General features: G+C 53.3%; 1 protein-coding gene and 1 long non-coding RNA gene across 8 annotated transcripts in view; both read right to left on the bottom strand.

Moving 5' to 3' along the window:
* Positions 1-666: 666 nt before the first annotated feature.
* Positions 667-6,852, bottom strand: LOC140611386 (uncharacterized). The gene is made up of 2 exons (XR_012012622.1): positions 6,413-6,852; positions 667-2,394 (listed from the first exon to the last, which is right to left on the bottom strand). It is a non-coding gene; the product is annotated as an uncharacterized lncRNA (long non-coding RNA).
* A 6,442-nt stretch (positions 6,853-13,294) lies between these two features.
* The window catches only part of SAFB2 (scaffold attachment factor B2), a 33,137-nt gene continuing 29,154 nt past the window's right edge, over positions 13,295-17,277 (bottom strand). For 6 of the 7 annotated variants that reach the window (XM_072787699.1, XM_072787697.1, XM_072787698.1 and 3 more), the window contains 5 exons: positions 17,158-17,200; positions 15,784-15,914; positions 14,195-14,307; positions 13,988-14,054; positions 13,295-13,687 (listed from right to left, as the gene is read on the bottom strand). In XM_072787699.1, the coding sequence (XP_072643800.1) occupies positions 13,531-13,687; positions 13,988-14,054; positions 14,195-14,307; positions 15,784-15,914; positions 17,158-17,200 (511 nt within the window). In that variant the 3' untranslated portion in view covers positions 13,295-13,530. The remainder of the gene's footprint in view (positions 13,688-13,987; positions 14,055-14,194; positions 14,308-15,783; positions 15,915-17,157; positions 17,201-17,277) is intronic. The other variant, XR_012012415.1, reaches the window with a different exon arrangement.

Below are 17,277 nucleotides of genomic sequence, written 5' to 3'. Positions count from 1 at the left end.
GGAACCACCCTCCCTAGTCCTCGAGGTCCCCCTCTTGCCAGTGGGATTGTTAGGAGGACAAGTTGCTGCAGGTGAAGCACTTAGAATGTTCCTAAAGTGGAGTCACTCGCTAATTGGTGATGCCGAGTAGACACAGAGAAGTGCAATTTGACTCCACAAAGGAAAGCAGATAAAAGCAAACAAAAGGCACTGACACTTTTCTCTCCCATTTTCCAAATGAGTAAACTGAGGCACAGAGGATGAGTGACTTCCCTAAGGATACGCCATGAAAAATGACAGAGCCAGACCCCAGGCATCATCAGATTTCAGATGCGGATTTTAGAAGTGACTAAAAGCCAGGAGCCTGGGTGGCTCAGTTGGTTAAGCATTGGGCCCTTGATGTCATCATCTCAGGTCATGATGTCAGGGTGGTGACAATGAGCCCCGAGTCAGGCTCTGCGCTGAGCGTACAGCCTGCTTAGGATTCTCTCTTTCCTCTATCCCTGCTGGTGCTCCCTCTCTCTCTCTTAAAAAAAAAAAAAAAAAAAAAAAAGTAACTAAAAGCAAAATAAATTTTAGATGGTTCCCCACCCCCTGACCGAAGCTTCCTCCCCCATAAAAAAAAAAAGACAGAAACTATAAAACTACTAGAATAAAACATGGGAGTTCAAAATAACAATCCCAGAGTGTTGAAGCATGACATTAAGCCCTAAAGCCTTTAATTAAGAGATTAGTAATTAACTGGGTACAAGTATAAAATTCCTGCACACACACACAGATACACAAATGCTAGAAGGTCAATAGACAAAGTTAGGGAAACTTTTTCCAAGACATGCCAGACAAAAAGCTGATTTCCTTAATATATGAAAAGCTTCCAGAAATCAATAAGGACCAACGACCCAATAGAAAAAGCAGCCAAAAACACATACGGCTTTGGGAAATAGAAATACAAATGTCTTCTAAACACATGAAAGGAGCTTATTCTCACTCGTGCTAAGCTAAATATAAAATCAAACCACCGTAGAACACCCTTCTTAAAAACTAAATCCAGCAGGTTGCCTGAGATGAAAAGTTGGGTAATTCACCATGCTGCGGGGCCCCCGTTCTGGGGGAAAGGGCAGTCTCAGGCATCGGGGTTCAGGGTTGTGAAATGGGGTAATCTCTCCGAGAAGACCTAGTGACACAAGCCAGCTGTATCCCTCCTGGGAGGCTCTCCACGCACCCAAGGGTGGATGATGGTGCAAGTGCTGAGACTCTTGCACGTCATCCCTAGCGAAGTACGAGGCCGAGTGCGTGGAACAGAGTTGGGAAACTAAGGCCCGGGGAGGGGAAGTGCCAGAATGAGGGCGGGCTGGGGTGTACTCTTTCCAGGGCAGGTGCACGGGCTGGTTCTACCTGCAGATCCAGGTCCCTGCCGCCTCCCTCGTCAGCCCAAGGCAGGCCTCGTGCATCACACCCGCTGGTGTCTGGAACAGGTCCGAGCAAGGCCCGGGGACGCCGGGCTTCAGCACACCGAGGCCGAGCCTGCCACGCCGAGCCCGGTGAGTGCTGGGTGCCACTTCCAATTAATTCGGACTTTCTCATTAAGCGGTTAGGAAAGCCAGGTGGCCGCAGGCGGTCGCCCTCCGCCTGGGCCACAGGATTAGAGGGATCATGGTTTCTGCCTCCAGACACTATATTATCTGTCGCGGGCAATTATGGAGACCCAGGCTGGTGGTGACAAGCTTGGAGAGTCCCTGAGCTCTGGAAACCGGGGAAGCCTCAGAGTCCTGGGATCGCCAACATTGCGGGCGCCTCGGCATGCCCGGCATTCTGGACTCTCGGGGCATGTCCCCCTCTGAACGTTCTAGAGTCGGAGAGCCAGGGTTTAGGACGGAGAACAGCACGTGTCACTTCTGGCCGTCTTGGGACAGAAGGCCCCACAGGGAATTCGGAGAACGGGCGGGGAAGCGGGAAGGGCGGGTGGTCAGAGTGGGGGCGGGGGCACCCGACGAGGGGGCCTGTGTCCCACCGACGCCGCGGGCCGTGGGAAGACTGGGCGGGCGCTCGGCTTGGCGCTGACCTTGACATCGCAAAACTCTGGAATCACAGACGCTCTCATGCTGCGGAAAAGATTTCTTGTCTAGTTTTATCCCCTCGGATCAGAGGTCTCTCGCACCGCAGCGCAGAGGCTGAATCCGGCTTGTTGGGCCGCGTGACCCGCGTGTGAAAAAAGAATTGGCGTGTGAGTGTTTCCAGGTAAGAAGTGGAGCTCCGGGGCGCCTGGGGGGCTCAGTCGGTGAAGCCTCTGCCTTGGGCTCAGGTCGTGATCCCGGGGTCCTGGGATCGAGCCCCACGTGGGGGGCCTGCTTCTCCCTCTCCATCTGCCTGCAGCTCCCCTGCTTGTGCTCTCTCTCTCTCCCTCTCTCTCTCTCTCTGTCAAATAAATAAATAAAATCTTAAAAAAAAGAAGTCAGAGCTCCATTGGAGCCTTCATCCATGTAGCAGTTGTGGGCGCTCTGTGGGTGTGACGTTCTCCACGGTCCCCATCAGCTCCCATTCATGCCTTGACCCCTGAAGGATGTGCTTGCTCTCACTGGACCCGTGGTAGTACTAACTTTTGTGGTTGTTGGTTTTTTTTACATATTTTATTTATTTGTTCATGAGAGAGGCAGAGACACAGGCAGAGGGAGAAGCCAGCTCCCTGCAAGGAGCCCAATGCAGGTCTCGATCCCAGGACCCCGGAATCACGCGGAGCCAAAGGCAGATGCTCAACCACTGAGCCACCCAGGCGCCCCAGTACTAACTTTTGTAGCCCTGTTTTATGACCAAGAAAGTGAGTACTGGTGGCAGCTGCTTGCTGTTTGCCAAGATCCCCCCACTCCGCCCCCAGGAGAGATGGGGGGGCGGGAACCAAATGGACACTGCCTCCCTGCTTTACAAACAGTTATCCCACTGGGTCCCTGTCCCCAATTCTATGCAGTGGGATACTGTTGTTATCCCATTTCTCAGATGAGAATGGCTCAGAGAGGGAAACCCTGTCCCCCAAGCCCCACCAGGAGACAGGAGCAGACCCCCCTGGGACAGGGCAGGAGTGAACTAAGGGTAGCACTCAGGTCCCTCTGGACCTGGGGGGTAAGCAAAAAGGAAAATGTGGTGTGGGGATGGGAATAGCTTTGAGATGGGGATGGAAAGGAGTTCAGATTTTCTACTTAGAGCAATGGGGAGCTGTTGGGAGGGCTTGAAGCAAGGGAGTGGCAAGATCTATTTTTTGTTAGAAAAGTCCCTCTGTGCTGAGTCTACCTCACAAGAGGGATACATTGATCCTTAGCCAAGAAAGGCCTTATGTCAGGTGACAGTGCTCTCTTCATAGCTACTACTTCTGGGGCCCCTGTCCCCCTCCAATGAAATTCCATAAGGAATTCATTGCAAAGATGTCTGGCCAATGAGGGCTCATGGTGGTCCCTGCTGGTAAACTGTGTTACTCAAGTCTATCTCAAGGAGCATCGGGCTCCTTGCAGGGAGCTGGCTTCTCCCTCTGCCTGTGTCTCTGCCTCTCTCATGAATAAATAAATAAAATATATATATTAAAAAAAAACAGGGGATCCTTGGATGGCTCAGCCGTTTTGCACCTGCCTTTGGCCCAGGGTGTGATCCTGGAGTCCTGGGATCGAGTCCTGCATCGGGCTCCCGACATGAAGCCTGCTTCTCCCTCTACCTGTGTCTCTGCCTCTCTCGCTCTCTCTCTGTGTCTATCATGAATAAATAAATAAATATTAAAAAAAAACCACAAAAGTTATTGAAAACAAAAATTGAAAAAAATTGAAAACAAAAGCTATTTGTCACCATGTTCAAGAACGACATTCTTCATATATAAAGAGTCATTAGAAATAAATAAGAATAGAGCAGCCTATGCAAAGAACATGGATGCTATCTTGGATACACAGAAGACATTGGTGGGAAACTACAATTAAAAAAAAGGGGGCTCCTATGCAAAAAGTGTTTAACCATCCTAGAATTTCCTCACTTTCACAGTTGAGAAAGATACCTGATATCTGATAATATTAGATTTTTTTGAGGATGCAAGACAATGGGTACTCATGTCCATTGCCGGTAGAAGTTAGTACCATCTTTCCAGAAGGCGACATGGCGAGTGAGGTGTATTGAAAGCCTTTGATGATAATAAGCAATTATAATAACTCACCTTTGCTGAGTAACAAATCAGCTTCACTTGTGATATTTTTCCCCATTTGAACAGAATCCCCCAGGGCAGGGATTCTGGTGTGTTTTGTTCACTGCTGGGTCCCTGGCGCCAGGAACAGCGCCTGGATCTGATTTATATACCCGGCACCATCTCATCTGCTCATTTTCCTATGAGCTAAAATTACAGAACCACTGAGCCAGATTAGACCAAAAGGGAAGTTTGGGTGCAGATAGATACCTGAGCATCCAACTTATTTAGGTCTTTAAGACCACCATCGATTCCCCAGCAGTGCGGAGAGGATTCTCAGGGGCTCCCCCCTGACCCACGCTTCAATGGATGTGCATATAATTCTGAGGATCGAGACGATTTCTGATGCTCGTCCTTCGTCTGTGCCAGACAGTGTGCAAAGAGCTTTACCAAACTCAGCTCGATCACTTAATAGCAAAGCTATGACTTAGGTGCTGATGTTAGGCCCATTTCACAGATGAGGAAACTGAGTCCCCGACATGGCCCTGGGCAGGGCCTGGCGCATACTAAGTGCTTGGGTTTACTACAACCTAAATCTTATTCAGTGAGTGTGTGAACGCCGGTTCTTGTCTCCATGGGAAGTGTTTCCTCTAGGGCCCTACTGTGGTCCTGCCGTGGCGCCCCAGTAAACGCTTCCTGTTTGTTTCTTAAATTCCTCGGGGGACTCGAAGCAGAGCTGCCAGGGAAAGTGAGCAGAGCCTGTTTCTGGGGGTGTGGAGACACACAATACAGTCGCCCCTTCTCCCCAGACCCACACGGGGGCACACATGAACAACCCCCCCAAGACAAACGCAGAGACACCGTAGCTGCTGAGACACACACACACACACACACACACACACACACACACACACACAGCCCTGGAGACAAAACAAGACCCAGGCAGAGACCTGCTGGCTGCACCCAGTCAAAGCAGACACATAGACACACATAGCTGAGACACCTGGGGGGCCCTTCAGCTCAGAGCATGATCCCGGGGTCCTGGGAGCGAGTCCTGCATCGGGCTCCCCACATGGAACCTGCTTCTCCTTCTGCCCGTGTCTCTGCCTCTCTGTGTGTCTCTCAGGAATAAGTAAATAAAATCTTTAAAACAAAAATGACACACATATATCCTGACCAGATGCAAACACCCCCAAGACAGACAGACACAGGAGAGACACACATGCAACCCGGGGCCCCGGCCTGGTAGGGCGAGGTAGGGAGGCTCTGGACCGCCTGGACCCCAGCCTCAGCCCCAGCACCCCGTCTGTCCCATCACCCCCGGCCCAGGGCCTCCTACTAAAGGGGGCAGGAAGCGGAGGCACAGAGAAAGGGACTCGCTGGGCTGCGGGCTGCAGGTGAGGCAGGCGAGGCCCAGGGCCCAGAGCACGGCTCTCGGGCGCCACCCGGCGGGCACAGGGGGCAGGGGGCTCGGCAGCCCCCTCAGTGGGGCACGTGTGCGGGTCTGTGGGTCCCTCTGGGTCCGCGTGTGTGCCTGCGTCTCTGAGTCTGTGTCTCTAGCTCTCTGGGTGTCAGCCTCCGTGTCCCCGCTCTGTAAGTCTCTGTCCCTCTCTGCTGCTCTGTGTCTTCTGTGTCTCTCTCTTTCTTCCCCCCTCCCCCCTCCCCTCCACCCCCCCTCCCCTCTCCCTTCCTGAGCGCCTCCGATGACCCCGCCCTGCCCACCCCTCTTATCAGCACGGTCGCCCGCCCGCGTCCTGTCCCGCGATGGCATCTTGGCATTTCCTGCGCCCCATGGGCTGTGGGTGTGACTCAGTCCGGGTGGGGCACGATGACTTTGTGGGCGTCGCTCCCACAGCCTAGACGTTCTGGTCCTTGGGGAGGAGACCTCATGCCAGGAGGCCGACAGGGTCCCCCCTGCCGCGCCGGGTGCCTGAGCCCACCTTGGCTCACCCTTTCCCGGGCTGGCTGATGCGGGCTCCCTGAAGGCGGAAGCGCTGGCCGCAGGGGTAGAGGATGAGGATTTGGGCGCCCACGCAAGGAAGGGCCTAGGGAAAGACACCGACGGTCCCCCTCGAAGCCTGCTGAAAACCCCCCTTGGGCCCCTCATCGCCTACAGGCTGACGGCCTATCCCTGGCCAGCCCAAGCCTCAGAGCCCAGCCTGACCCCAAGCCTCCCACACTTCCACCCACTTGGTTCCTTCAAGGTGCCGCACCCTTTCCTTCCTGGGGCGGGGGGGGGGGGGGTGCACATTCTGTTTGCTCTCCAGATGCCCTTCCACTCACCTCCTCCAGGAAGCCAGCCTCTCCCCATCCCTCCAACCTGGAGCCATCCGTTGGGTGCTGAGAGCAGGTGTGTCTCGGTCATGGTCGTGGCTGTGTCCCTGGCATAGAGCCTGGCACACAGCAAGTGTCTGGGAAGCGTGTGCTAGACACGTGAGCACGGGAGAAAAGGCTCAGGGGGTGCTCTTAGGCCCAGATCTTCGTCTGCCTTGCTGGCGACCCCTGGCCGAGTGGCCGGCTTCCTGCTCTGTTTCCCGGGGACAGCGGGTAAGGGAACATTTTTCTGGGCCGCTGCAGAAATCCACCCTGCTGGGTCTCATTTCAGCCGCGTGTGTAAATACCTGGTCCGCTGTGGCCAGCGGCGTCCACGCAGGGGGAAGCTTCAGTGCCTTTTACGAGCCTCCCCGTGGGGGCCCAAGGCGAGGTTTCTGTGGCTGGGTATGTGGGGCGCCCGGGCAGTTTCCCAGCTGGTTGGCACAAGGTGGGGAAGACTTTGGGGCCGCGAGGAGCCACCAGGCGCCTTTAACCCTGCAGTGTGCGGCATCCCGAGGCCACAACCGGGCCTCTTGTTTTATTATTTTTTTATTTTATTTTATTTTATTTTATTTTATTTTATTTTATTTTATTTTATTTTATTTTATTTTATTTATTTTATTATTTTATTTTATTATTCATTTATTTATTAAAAAGGTTTTATTTATTTATCCATGAGAGACACAGAAAGGCAGAGACCCAGGCAGAGAGAGAGAAGCAGGTCCCTGCAGGGAGCCCGATGAGGGACTTGATCCCAGGATCCCAGCCAGGATCACGCCCTGAGCTGAAGGCAGACACTCCACCACTGAGCCGCCCAGGCATCCCTGGGCCTCTTGTTTTAAAAATTGCTCATGGAAAAAACAAAACAAAACAAAAAAAAAACAAAAATAAAATAAAATAAAATAAAATAAAAATTGCTCATGGAACATTAGAGATCACAGCCGGAACTGAAACGGGAGACAGAGCCCACTCCCTTCCCAAGTCCGAAGGACACACTGAATCCTTAGGGGCGAGGGATTTCTGGCAGGGAGGTGCAAGGCCGGCCCCGGTGTAGACACGGGTCGTCTAAAGGACTAAGCACCAACTGTAGGATGAGCGGTGTGCACAGCACCTTCAACGCATCCCCTTGTGTCCTCAGCACCCAGCCCAGCTGACAAGGGGAAAAGTCAGGGGGGTTCAAGGTGACTCTCTGGCTTAAAGGTCATCCGGCTGGCGAGGGGCAGGGCTGTGATCCCGACCTCCTCACGGGGCTTGGGCTCCAGGGAGTCACCCCACCCTCCTGGAGGCCCTCCTGGCAGGGTCCGCTGTGAGGATACCCCGGAAGCCAATCACATGGCACTTGTCACTGGGCAGGACCCCAGGGGTGACAGGAGGCAAGGCCTGAGTCACAGGGGCAGCAGTTCTGAGTTGGGGGCCCGGGAGCCTGCATTTTCACTAGCACCTGCCTCCGCCCCGGGGGACTCTGGCTGGAGGGGTTCCTCCGTCCTTTCCCAGGGCAGCAGCCTTACTCCTGCTTCCGTCCCAACAGGGTTTGCAGGCTCCCTCCCAATCTCAGGAGGGACTGCCTGCCACTGGTGTTTCCTGAAGGCGCCACAAGACACGAGGATTTGCGCCCGTCCACACCCCCACACACACACCCCCACCCCCGACAGACACCAAATTAGATTTCCCACCCCCACCCCCAGTTTGAGGGTTGATGCTTTGACATCAGGGAGCCTCCCTCAGCCTGGAGGGCAGCCCCCACCCCACCCCCACCCAGGGCTAGCTAATCCCCCGAGGTCGCTAGCCACTCACCCTGGTGGGCCTTTCACAAGCACACTCACTGACACGGAGCCCACACTGCAGCTGTCTCGCGGCCACTGTCCCCCCAGGGCCCGGCCACACCACCACCCTTAATTCACCGGGTCCCACATCATCGAGCCAAGTACCTTCCGTGTAGTAGGACGCGGTGTGTGCTGTGTCGGCATTTGCTGCCGGAGGCGACACGGCGGCTGAGCCTGCTGTGGGTTTGCTGTGGGTTCGAGGTTGTGCAGCAACAAGCCAACAGCCCCGGGGCCACCCTGCTGCTCCTGGGCGCTCCTGCCTGTCGGAGAGCGGAGAGCGATCTGGGCACCCCCACCTGCCGCCGGGTACTGCTTTCAACCTTTGCTGGGGCCGCTTCAGTCTCTGATGGCATCAGGGACACAGCAAGCTACCCTGGAGGTCAACTCAAAAGGTCACACACACGGAATAGCGTGGACGGTAACCGTGGAGTCCAGCCTGTTCATTAGTGCCCAGAGGAACCGTCACTTTTCTGATTCGCAGGGAAGCTGGGGCTGAGCACGTCTGGCCTTGGGGATGTCTTCATGGCCACAGGACATGAGTAGGCCCCCCTTCTTTGGCCAGTCTTCACATCTGTGACCTCCTCCCCCAAAGCAGATTGTGTCATGTCCCAGCGTGATAGGCAAACTAATCCCCCCACCCATCCATGGGTGTCCACATCCCAATCCCTGGTGCCCGTGACAATGATCCCTAACGTGGCAAGATGGACTTTGCCAGATGTTATTGAGCTCCTGGACCCCGGGATGGGAAGAAGATTCTAGATTCCCAGATAGGTCCAATCTGGTCACACACACCTTTTTTTTTTTTTTTTTTAGATTTTATTCATTTGGAAAAAAAAAAAATTCATTCATTTGAGAGAGAGAGAGCACAAGCAGGAGGGAGAGGCAGAGGGAGAGGAAGAAGCAGACTCCTCACCGAGCAGGGAGCCTGATGCGGGGCTCGATCCCAAAATCCTGGGATCATGACCTGGACCGAAGGCAGACGCTTAACCAACCGAGCCACCCAGGTGCCCCATGATCACACAAATTCTTTTTTTTTTTTTTTGGTATATTTTTTTATTGGAGTTCAATTTGCCAGCATACAGTGTAACACCCAGTGCTTGTCCCATCAAGTGCTCCCTTCACGCGAATTCTTTTTTTTAAGATTTTATTTATTTATTCATGAGAGACACACAGAGAGAGAGAGAGAGGGGCAGAGACACAGGCAGAGGGAGACACAGGCTCCATGCAGGGAGCCTGATGAGGGACTCAATCTCGGGACTCCAGGATCAGGCCCTGGGCTGACGGCAGGTGCTAAACCACTGAGCCACCCAGGGATCCCCTTCACATTAATTCTTAAAATTGGAAGCTCTTTACCGCCTGTGGTCAGAGATGGGACTCGGGAAAGACGGGAAAGATGCGGGGATCTGCAGGTGGGGGAGGGGCCAAGGCCAAGAGGCCGGAAGCCTGGGAACCTGCAAAGGCAGGGAATTCGATTCCTCCCCTGCAGCCTCCACAAGGATCCAGCCCTGGGGACACTGGATTGTAGGACTTGTGGCCACCCAAACCGAGAGAGTAAGTTTGTTTTGAGCCTTAAGTTTGTGTGATTTGTTGGGGGCAGCCACAGGAAATGCACACACCCCATTATCCTGCAAGTGTTGTGTGAAACGCTCCGATCCTAGAATGAGCGCAGCACTCTGGGGAGGAGGAAATCACTGTCCTGAGGACCCAGCGCCCCACCGAGCAAAAGAAGCTTCCAGCACTCACGGTGGACCTGCCCTGGTCCCCCAACAAATCCTCCCAGGATGAAGAGGGTATCACATCCCTCTGAGAAACAGGAAAGCAGTGGGCTCCAGAGGGGGTGAGTCACTTTACCAAGCACACACAGCTGATGAAAGGGGTGGAACTGAGGTGCGAACCCACCTGGCAGGTGGGAGCCCGAGTCCAAACCCTGGCTCACCATCCTGTGACGGTGTGCCCCAGGGAGAGGTGGTCTTACCTGCGGGGTGGGGAGGCAGGGGGGGTGAACACCATGAGTGTCATTGGGGACCCTGCCCCTCAGCCTGGCAAGTCAGTTTAAAGAGGCACCCTGTCCCTGCTAGCTGACAACTTTTACGGCTGTTATTTTTTTCCTTTTTTTTTTTTAATCAAACGGGCTTTTTATAACTTTGTGTTTGAGATTTTTTGACTAGGAGTCACACGCAATTTAAGACTGGCAATCATCATGCAGACTTGGGAATTCCTGCAAAGTGAGAAAATTTAACCTAGCAACTGTTTTGAAATGTAATGAAATCTGTATGAGTACAAAATTTAGCAATTGATGAAGTTGACACATTTTGGTCGATGTGGAGACATTTGATAAGGTATTAATTCTGATTTTGCAGTTTCTTTATTTTTGGAGCTGAGGATTTCTTCCTTCCTATTCTCCAGGCCTCATGATGTCTTACTGTTTCCCTGTACAGCACAAGGGCCCCAGGACCTTTCCCCACAGGCCTCCCAGCGCCCGACAACATTAAGCACTTACTGTATGCAAGTAACAGTTCTGAGTTTTTCACGTATTTGACTGATTTCATCTTTACCAAGACCCTTTGTGGTAAATACTATATTGTTTCCTTCCGCTGGTTAAGGAAGCCGAGGCAGAGAGGGTCTAACTCCCGAGCCTGTCCTCCCAGCCTCTACCCAGTGCCTCTCATTCCGATGGTATCCTACAGAACCCAGAGTCTTCAAAACAATTTATTTTTAAAGATTTTTTTAAATCTATTTATTCATGAGCTACACAGAGAGAGGCAGAGACACAGGCAGAGGGAGAAGCAGGCTCCCTGCAGGGAGCTCAATGCAGGACTCGATCCCAGGACCCCGGGATCATGCCCTGAGCCGAAGGTAGATGCTCAACCACTGAGCCAGGCATCCCTAAAACAAATTTTTAATTATGATAAAATACATGTAAAATATAACCATTTCTAACTACACAGCTCAGTGGCATGAAGCACACTCACCCTGCCATGCACCCACCCCCACCATCTGTCTCCAGAACCTTCCATCTCCCCATGCAGAGACCCTGTCCCCAGGAAGCAGACTCCCTGCCCCCTGCTCCACCCCTGGCTAGACCATCTCCTGTCTCTGTGGGTGGGACTCCTCTGGGGACCTCCTTGGACTGGGGTCATGCAGGAGGTGACCTTCTGGGTCTGGGTCCCCTCCCTGAGCCTAGTGTCCTCAGGGTCTGTCCATGTCATGGCAGGTGTTCAGTGTATGGACGGACAACACTATTTATCTGCACCACCATACACCATTAAGATGGTTGTTATAGGGCATCCCAGGTGGCTCACCGGTTTAGCGCCACCTTCAGCCCAGGGCGTGATCCTGGCAAGATTCCTATGTTGAGGTGCTGGTCCCAGGACCTCAGAGGTGGCTGTATTTGAGACAAGGCCTTTCCACAGGTGTTTAAGTTAAAATGAGGTCATTCGGGTGGGCCCCAACCCACATGACCAGTGTACTTACAGAAAGGGGAAATGTGGCACACAGGGAGGCTCAGTGACGGAGGCAGAGCCCAAGGTGATGTGTCAACAAGCCAAGGGATGCCACCACAGATTGTCAGTGATCCCCCAAAGCTGGGAGAATATGGAACAGATTGTTACAGCCTCGGAAGGAAACTTGCCCCAGGCTTCTGGCCTCCAGGACCCTGAGAGCATAAATTTGTTCCCAGTACTGTATTACGGCAGCCCCAGCAAACGGATTTTATGTACCTATAGTAAAACAGGCCCAGCTGTCAGGAAGGGGCTGTTCTCACACCCACAGGCTGCCCAAAGCTCAGTCTCACTCCTGGACGTCAATCCACCTCCTGGAGGGTGATCCTTCCACTGCAGCTAGGTGACAAGATCTCAAAACGGGTCTCACCCACACCCCAGGCCCAGCACGGCCTTTATCACCAAACATGGTTAAACCCAAACCCCGATTTCTAGACTCTGGCTTGCGGAGAAGAGACAGGCCCCATGCAGGAGGAAACATGGAGATGGCATCCTGTCAACCTGTCATTGGGAAATGACTCTGAAAGCCCCTGTGGTGGGGGAAGCTCATGAGGTATTTACTCACTGCAATTCAAAGAGGACACCAAGGGCCAGAGCCGACCTGCCTTTAATGCTCCAGCTTCCACGGCAAGCTGGGTAGGATTTTCAGATTGCTCTTTTAAAACTAAACACCCCAGCGGGAACACAGGCTACTCCGGGAGAATTGGCAATTGTTCGGTAGCCTGTGGGGTGGTTGTCCTAGTTATGGAGGGAGGGAATCCAGGTTCCCAGCAGGGGACACTGGGGGATTAACTCTCACTACTCCGGATCAGGGCCAGGACTTGTGGGACACGGGCCCTCCTGCTTGTCCCCAGGCCTACCCCATTCATGGAGGTGGGGGGGGGCATGCTTGATCCTTGGACGCCCCAAGGTGGCTGCGGTCACCCAAGCTCCCTGTTGGCAGTTCAGCTGTTCTCTGGGAGAAGCACCTTGCTGTGGTGCCATACTAGAGGAGTCTGAATCGAGGGCTCAAGTGCAGCACTTAGGGCCAGCCGGGTGCCTTGTCTGGCAGTCTTTAATGAAGAAAATTAGAATCATTTATAATCACAAAAGAGGAAATTACATGTATTAATTTGCATTTCCAGGGAAACGGGTGGGTCAGGCACCACCCGTCCTGTACCAAGCAGCACCTGCCCTTAGCCAGACCTCCAAACCCTGCACACCATCACTGGACGTCCCCCACCCCAGGCACACCAGCAAAGGGGTGAAGCAACTGGTCTGAGGCCCCCACGATGCACACTCCCCTCCCCCAATAAAGAATTCCTAATTTGGATCCCAGCTCTGCCACCTACTGCCAAGCCCTGTGACCTTGGGCAGATGACTGGCACTCAGGCACTCATTTCCTCATCCTCGTAAGAAGGGGAATGTGCAGGGTGGTTGGTGGTTGGGAGGACTCGCTCACATGGGCTTACAGCCTCTACCCAAGATGCACCAGGTGCTGCTGGCGTGGGTACTGCTCTCTGCTCTGGAATCACTGCGACACACACGAATGCGAACCATAAATTTTTATTAATGGAAAATGGAATGCCTTGTTAACAGAAATCTTATCTTAAAAATGGCAGAGGACACGTTTATTTAAAAAAAAAAAGTGAATTCACATTGTATTGAGCTACAACATGGTGGCAGGATTTGCTTTTGTTTCTTAAAAGGTTCCACAAGTTCAAGGTAACTCTGGCTGAGATTCAACAGTGCATCTTCCTACCTGGACACTCGGAGTGAGTGGGGTTTAGTAGCGGCGGGTGAAGTGGGGGTACGGGTGGGGGTGTGGGTGTGGGTGCGGGACTCTGCTGCCCCGGTCCTGGCCGGCCAGTCCTCCACCTTCCAGTCCGCCACCGGGCACCATGTGACCCTGGGAATGCCCGCCTTGTGCAAAGCCGCCTCGCCTAGGAACAAAGGCACATGTTTTGTCCCCTTGAAGTGCTTTAAGTTTTCCTCCTTACGTGGTGCAGCATATGGCTCTGCAGCCTTTAGAGCCCGTTTGGCTTTTTCCAGGTGAGAAAAATCATAATCATAGACTGCATTCCGGGTAATTGAGGAGTGCAACTTGCAGAAGCTGCCAAGAGCCACTTTGGGGGCTCGTTTTCAAAACATTCAACCCAGCAAGTTGATCAAACATGCAAAAAGGGGAAGAGGAAATGAGGGGCAGGAGCAAATTAATTTTATCCAAAGACAAAACTTCTTACCCCGACATCCCGCCCCGATTTGCCAGGTGTCCTGGCCCCGAGGGCCCAGACAGGCCCCTCTCACCACCTAGAAGAGAAGAAAAAGGTTGCACACACTCCCTTTTTGGAAGTTCCTGGATACCTCTGTGACTGTGGAGGGAGTGGCCCCTGGAGTCTCTTGGAAATGTGCGGCCTTCCTTTAACTTGTGGGTGCGAGTTGGCCCGTACCTTGCCACCGCGCGTGCTCCCGGCCTGCCGTGCCTGTGTCCACTGAACCTGGCCATGCGCGCTCCTGATGCTCCTCTAGCCTCTGACTATGCTCTGTCCAGTCACGTCCACCCCTTCGTCAAAACAAAAAGTAGATACGTAAGTGTCCTGTTGTGTTTCTACAGTGAGGCCGTGGCACGGCTGATCCTGCCCCAGGTCGAGGGCTTCTGGGAGAAGAGGGAGAGAATGAAGACAGATATGCCCCCAAAGACACACAGGAGGCCAGCAAGCACAGGAGCAGCTCAGCACAGCCACATGTATCAGGTGGGGAGACCCCTCTCAAGACGCACGCGGCTGACCCATGGCAGACTGACAGACGGTTTAGCGATGTCGATGTGGACAAACAGGGATCCTCACACGTGGCTGGTGAGAATGCAAAACAATACAGCACAGCGACCAGGGGACCCACAAGTCCACCCTCACTTATCCACACAAGAGAATGGGAAACGTGTTCACGGGAAAACCTGCGCAAGAACATTCTTAGCACAACTCTGTGACAGCCCCAAAGTGGAAACAACCCCTGTTGTCCACCAGCTGATGAATGGAGAAACAAGACATGGCCTCTCCACATGTGCACATTACTGAGCTATAAAAAGGAATGCAGCTCTGACACGTGAGCACGTGGATGCATCTTGCAAACACGATGCTGAGTAGCTGGACACAAGAGGCCATATAATGTGATTTCATTTGTGTGCAATGCCCAGAACAGGCAGAGAGTGGATCAGCGGTGCCAGGGGTCGGGAGAGGCAAATAGGGGAGCAACTGCTAAAAGGGGCTTCTTTTGGGGTGATAACAATGTCCTACAATGGATGACAGTGATGAATATATAGCTCTGAACACACTACAAGCCATTGAACGGTACACTTCAAATGGGTGAACTCTATGGCATGTGAATATGGCTTGAAAAAGTTGTTTAAAAGTAAAAGTTAGAGAGAAACTCCAGGTACACAAATCCAAACCGGGTTTCAACACATGGGCACCAGTAGCCACCAGTGGGGACCAGGAAAGCTGTCCAGGCTGAGTCTGGAACGGCCAGCACACCGGCTGCCAGGCTGACCAGTGCGCCGAGGCCTGGGACCAGAGGCCCATCAGAGCCCTCCAACACACGTCCTCCAGGACAAATGCACGAATGCCTGGCCCTGGGTGACAGCCACCCAGCCGGACGGTGACAGGGCTCAGGGCTATCTTTTGTCCTCAGATGTGTTCTCCTGGTTACATTTCCCACAGGTATTTAAGGCAAAATGGACTAAATGGTATGCAAGAACCGAGTGCAAAGTAGGCCCCTCTGGAAAGGCGGCTTTACATTCATGTCTCTGAGTGGTGCTTCTTCACTCCACACCTGAAAACCCACTTAGGAGGTAGAACCTTCTGATGTGCACCACACCCACCTTAAATACGCCTAAAGGTGACTGGGGGAAAGGGGAGGATGCATAAAGCTTCTCTAGGTCCCCAAGGCAAGTGTAAGAAAGGCTCCAGGGCAGTCTCCTTCAGCAGGCAGGGGCTATTTCAGTCAAATGAGCAAGGTGCACACAGCCGGGCCCGTTGCTAACCTGGGTGGAGGAGGCGGCCCCCGGCCCTCACTCATCCTCTTGTCGGAGGCGTAGCCCCCCCAGCCGTCCCGGGAGTCCCGGCTGTGGCGCTCTGGCAGTCCTCCATGGCCGTGGCGGTCGTCTGAGTAGTGCTGGAAGGCACAAGAGACAGGGCGACTCTAGCCACGTCACTCTGGGACAGGCAGTGAACCTGCTGCAGCTGGCCAGAGTGTGGCTCCAAGAGGACCTGCCCAGGCCCCTTCTGGCCCTCACCTCGCCAGGTGCGCTCTTCCAATCCTGACAACGCCATAGGAACCCTAGCAGCGACCCTTGCTTCCTGATCCCCTCCTTGTTTTAAGTACTCTTGAGCACCCCTAAAGCTCCATCTCTGGCACCAACACCAAGTGCCAGTGGAGGCCTCTCTGGCCTGTGAGCATGAAGAGCCCCTCACTTTATTGCGCTTGACAGCTCTGAAGGGTCCTCTGAGAGGAGTCACTGAGCGTCTTCACTGGAAGAACAGGACACCTCCTCCTTGCTGAAGATAGGAGGGTCCCTCCCACACCCCCTGGGGCGGTCAGCGCCTGCCGATCCCCTTAAGCATCATTCTCTGGAGGCAGCACAGGCCTCTTTATGGGACACTGGAAGCAGTACTGCAGGTGGGAGTCATTCTGTGCCCCTGGCCAACCAATCCTGTGCTCAAGGACCCGGCACATCTTCTTACCAAGACAGAATTCTATCACATTCCCTCAAGAAATACACCACTGGGGACGCCTGGGTGGCTCAGCAGTTGAACATCTGCCTTTGGCTCAGGGCATGATCCCGGAGTTCTGGGATCGAGTCCCACATCACACTCCCTGCAGGAAGCCTGCTTCTCCCTCTGCCTCTGCCTCTGCCTCTCTCTGTGTGTCTTTCATGAACAAATAAATAAAATCTTAAAAAAAAAAAAAAAAGAAAAAGAAATACACCACTGTTTTAAAAGGCCAGGATTCTGATACCCACTCCCTACCTTTCTCCTGGAGACTCCCCTTTGCTCTGAGCATCCCTCACAGGGTGCCTGCAGAGTACCAGAGACATAAGGAGCCCCCCCCCCCCCAATATGGGCAAAACATCTAACAGGCTAAGCCCCCAAGTGGGGTATCATGGGGCATATTCACATACCAAGGTACCAAGACTCAAAGACAATCTAAGGAAGCGGGCAACGCTGAGATACCTGCAGTTTCTACTGAATGCAATTAAACAGAAACACTCTACATATTTGAAAGACACAAAGACTCACTAATCAGAAAACAATGATGTATACTTCCACTCACTGGGCAGAATGGACACTTCCAAAAACCCCCGCCCACCCCAACAGAAGTAGGTGTGCCCCACGCTTGGGCTCTGGGTTTTACTTACTTGCCCATCTCGCTCTCCCATCACTGACCTTGAACCTTCCCTCCTGCAAAAGGGAAATATCTCATTCCAACGGCAGCTGACGGCACTAGACAACATTACAACAGGCCACACACAAGAGTT

The sequence above is a fragment of the Canis lupus genome, chromosome 19 (assembly GCF_048164855.1).
Source record: "Canis lupus baileyi chromosome 19, mCanLup2.hap1, whole genome shotgun sequence".
Taxonomy (NCBI): domain Eukaryota; kingdom Metazoa; phylum Chordata; class Mammalia; order Carnivora; family Canidae; genus Canis; species Canis lupus.
Note: the sequence above shows the minus strand (reverse complement) of the source record. Positions and strands in the feature narration are given on the sequence as shown.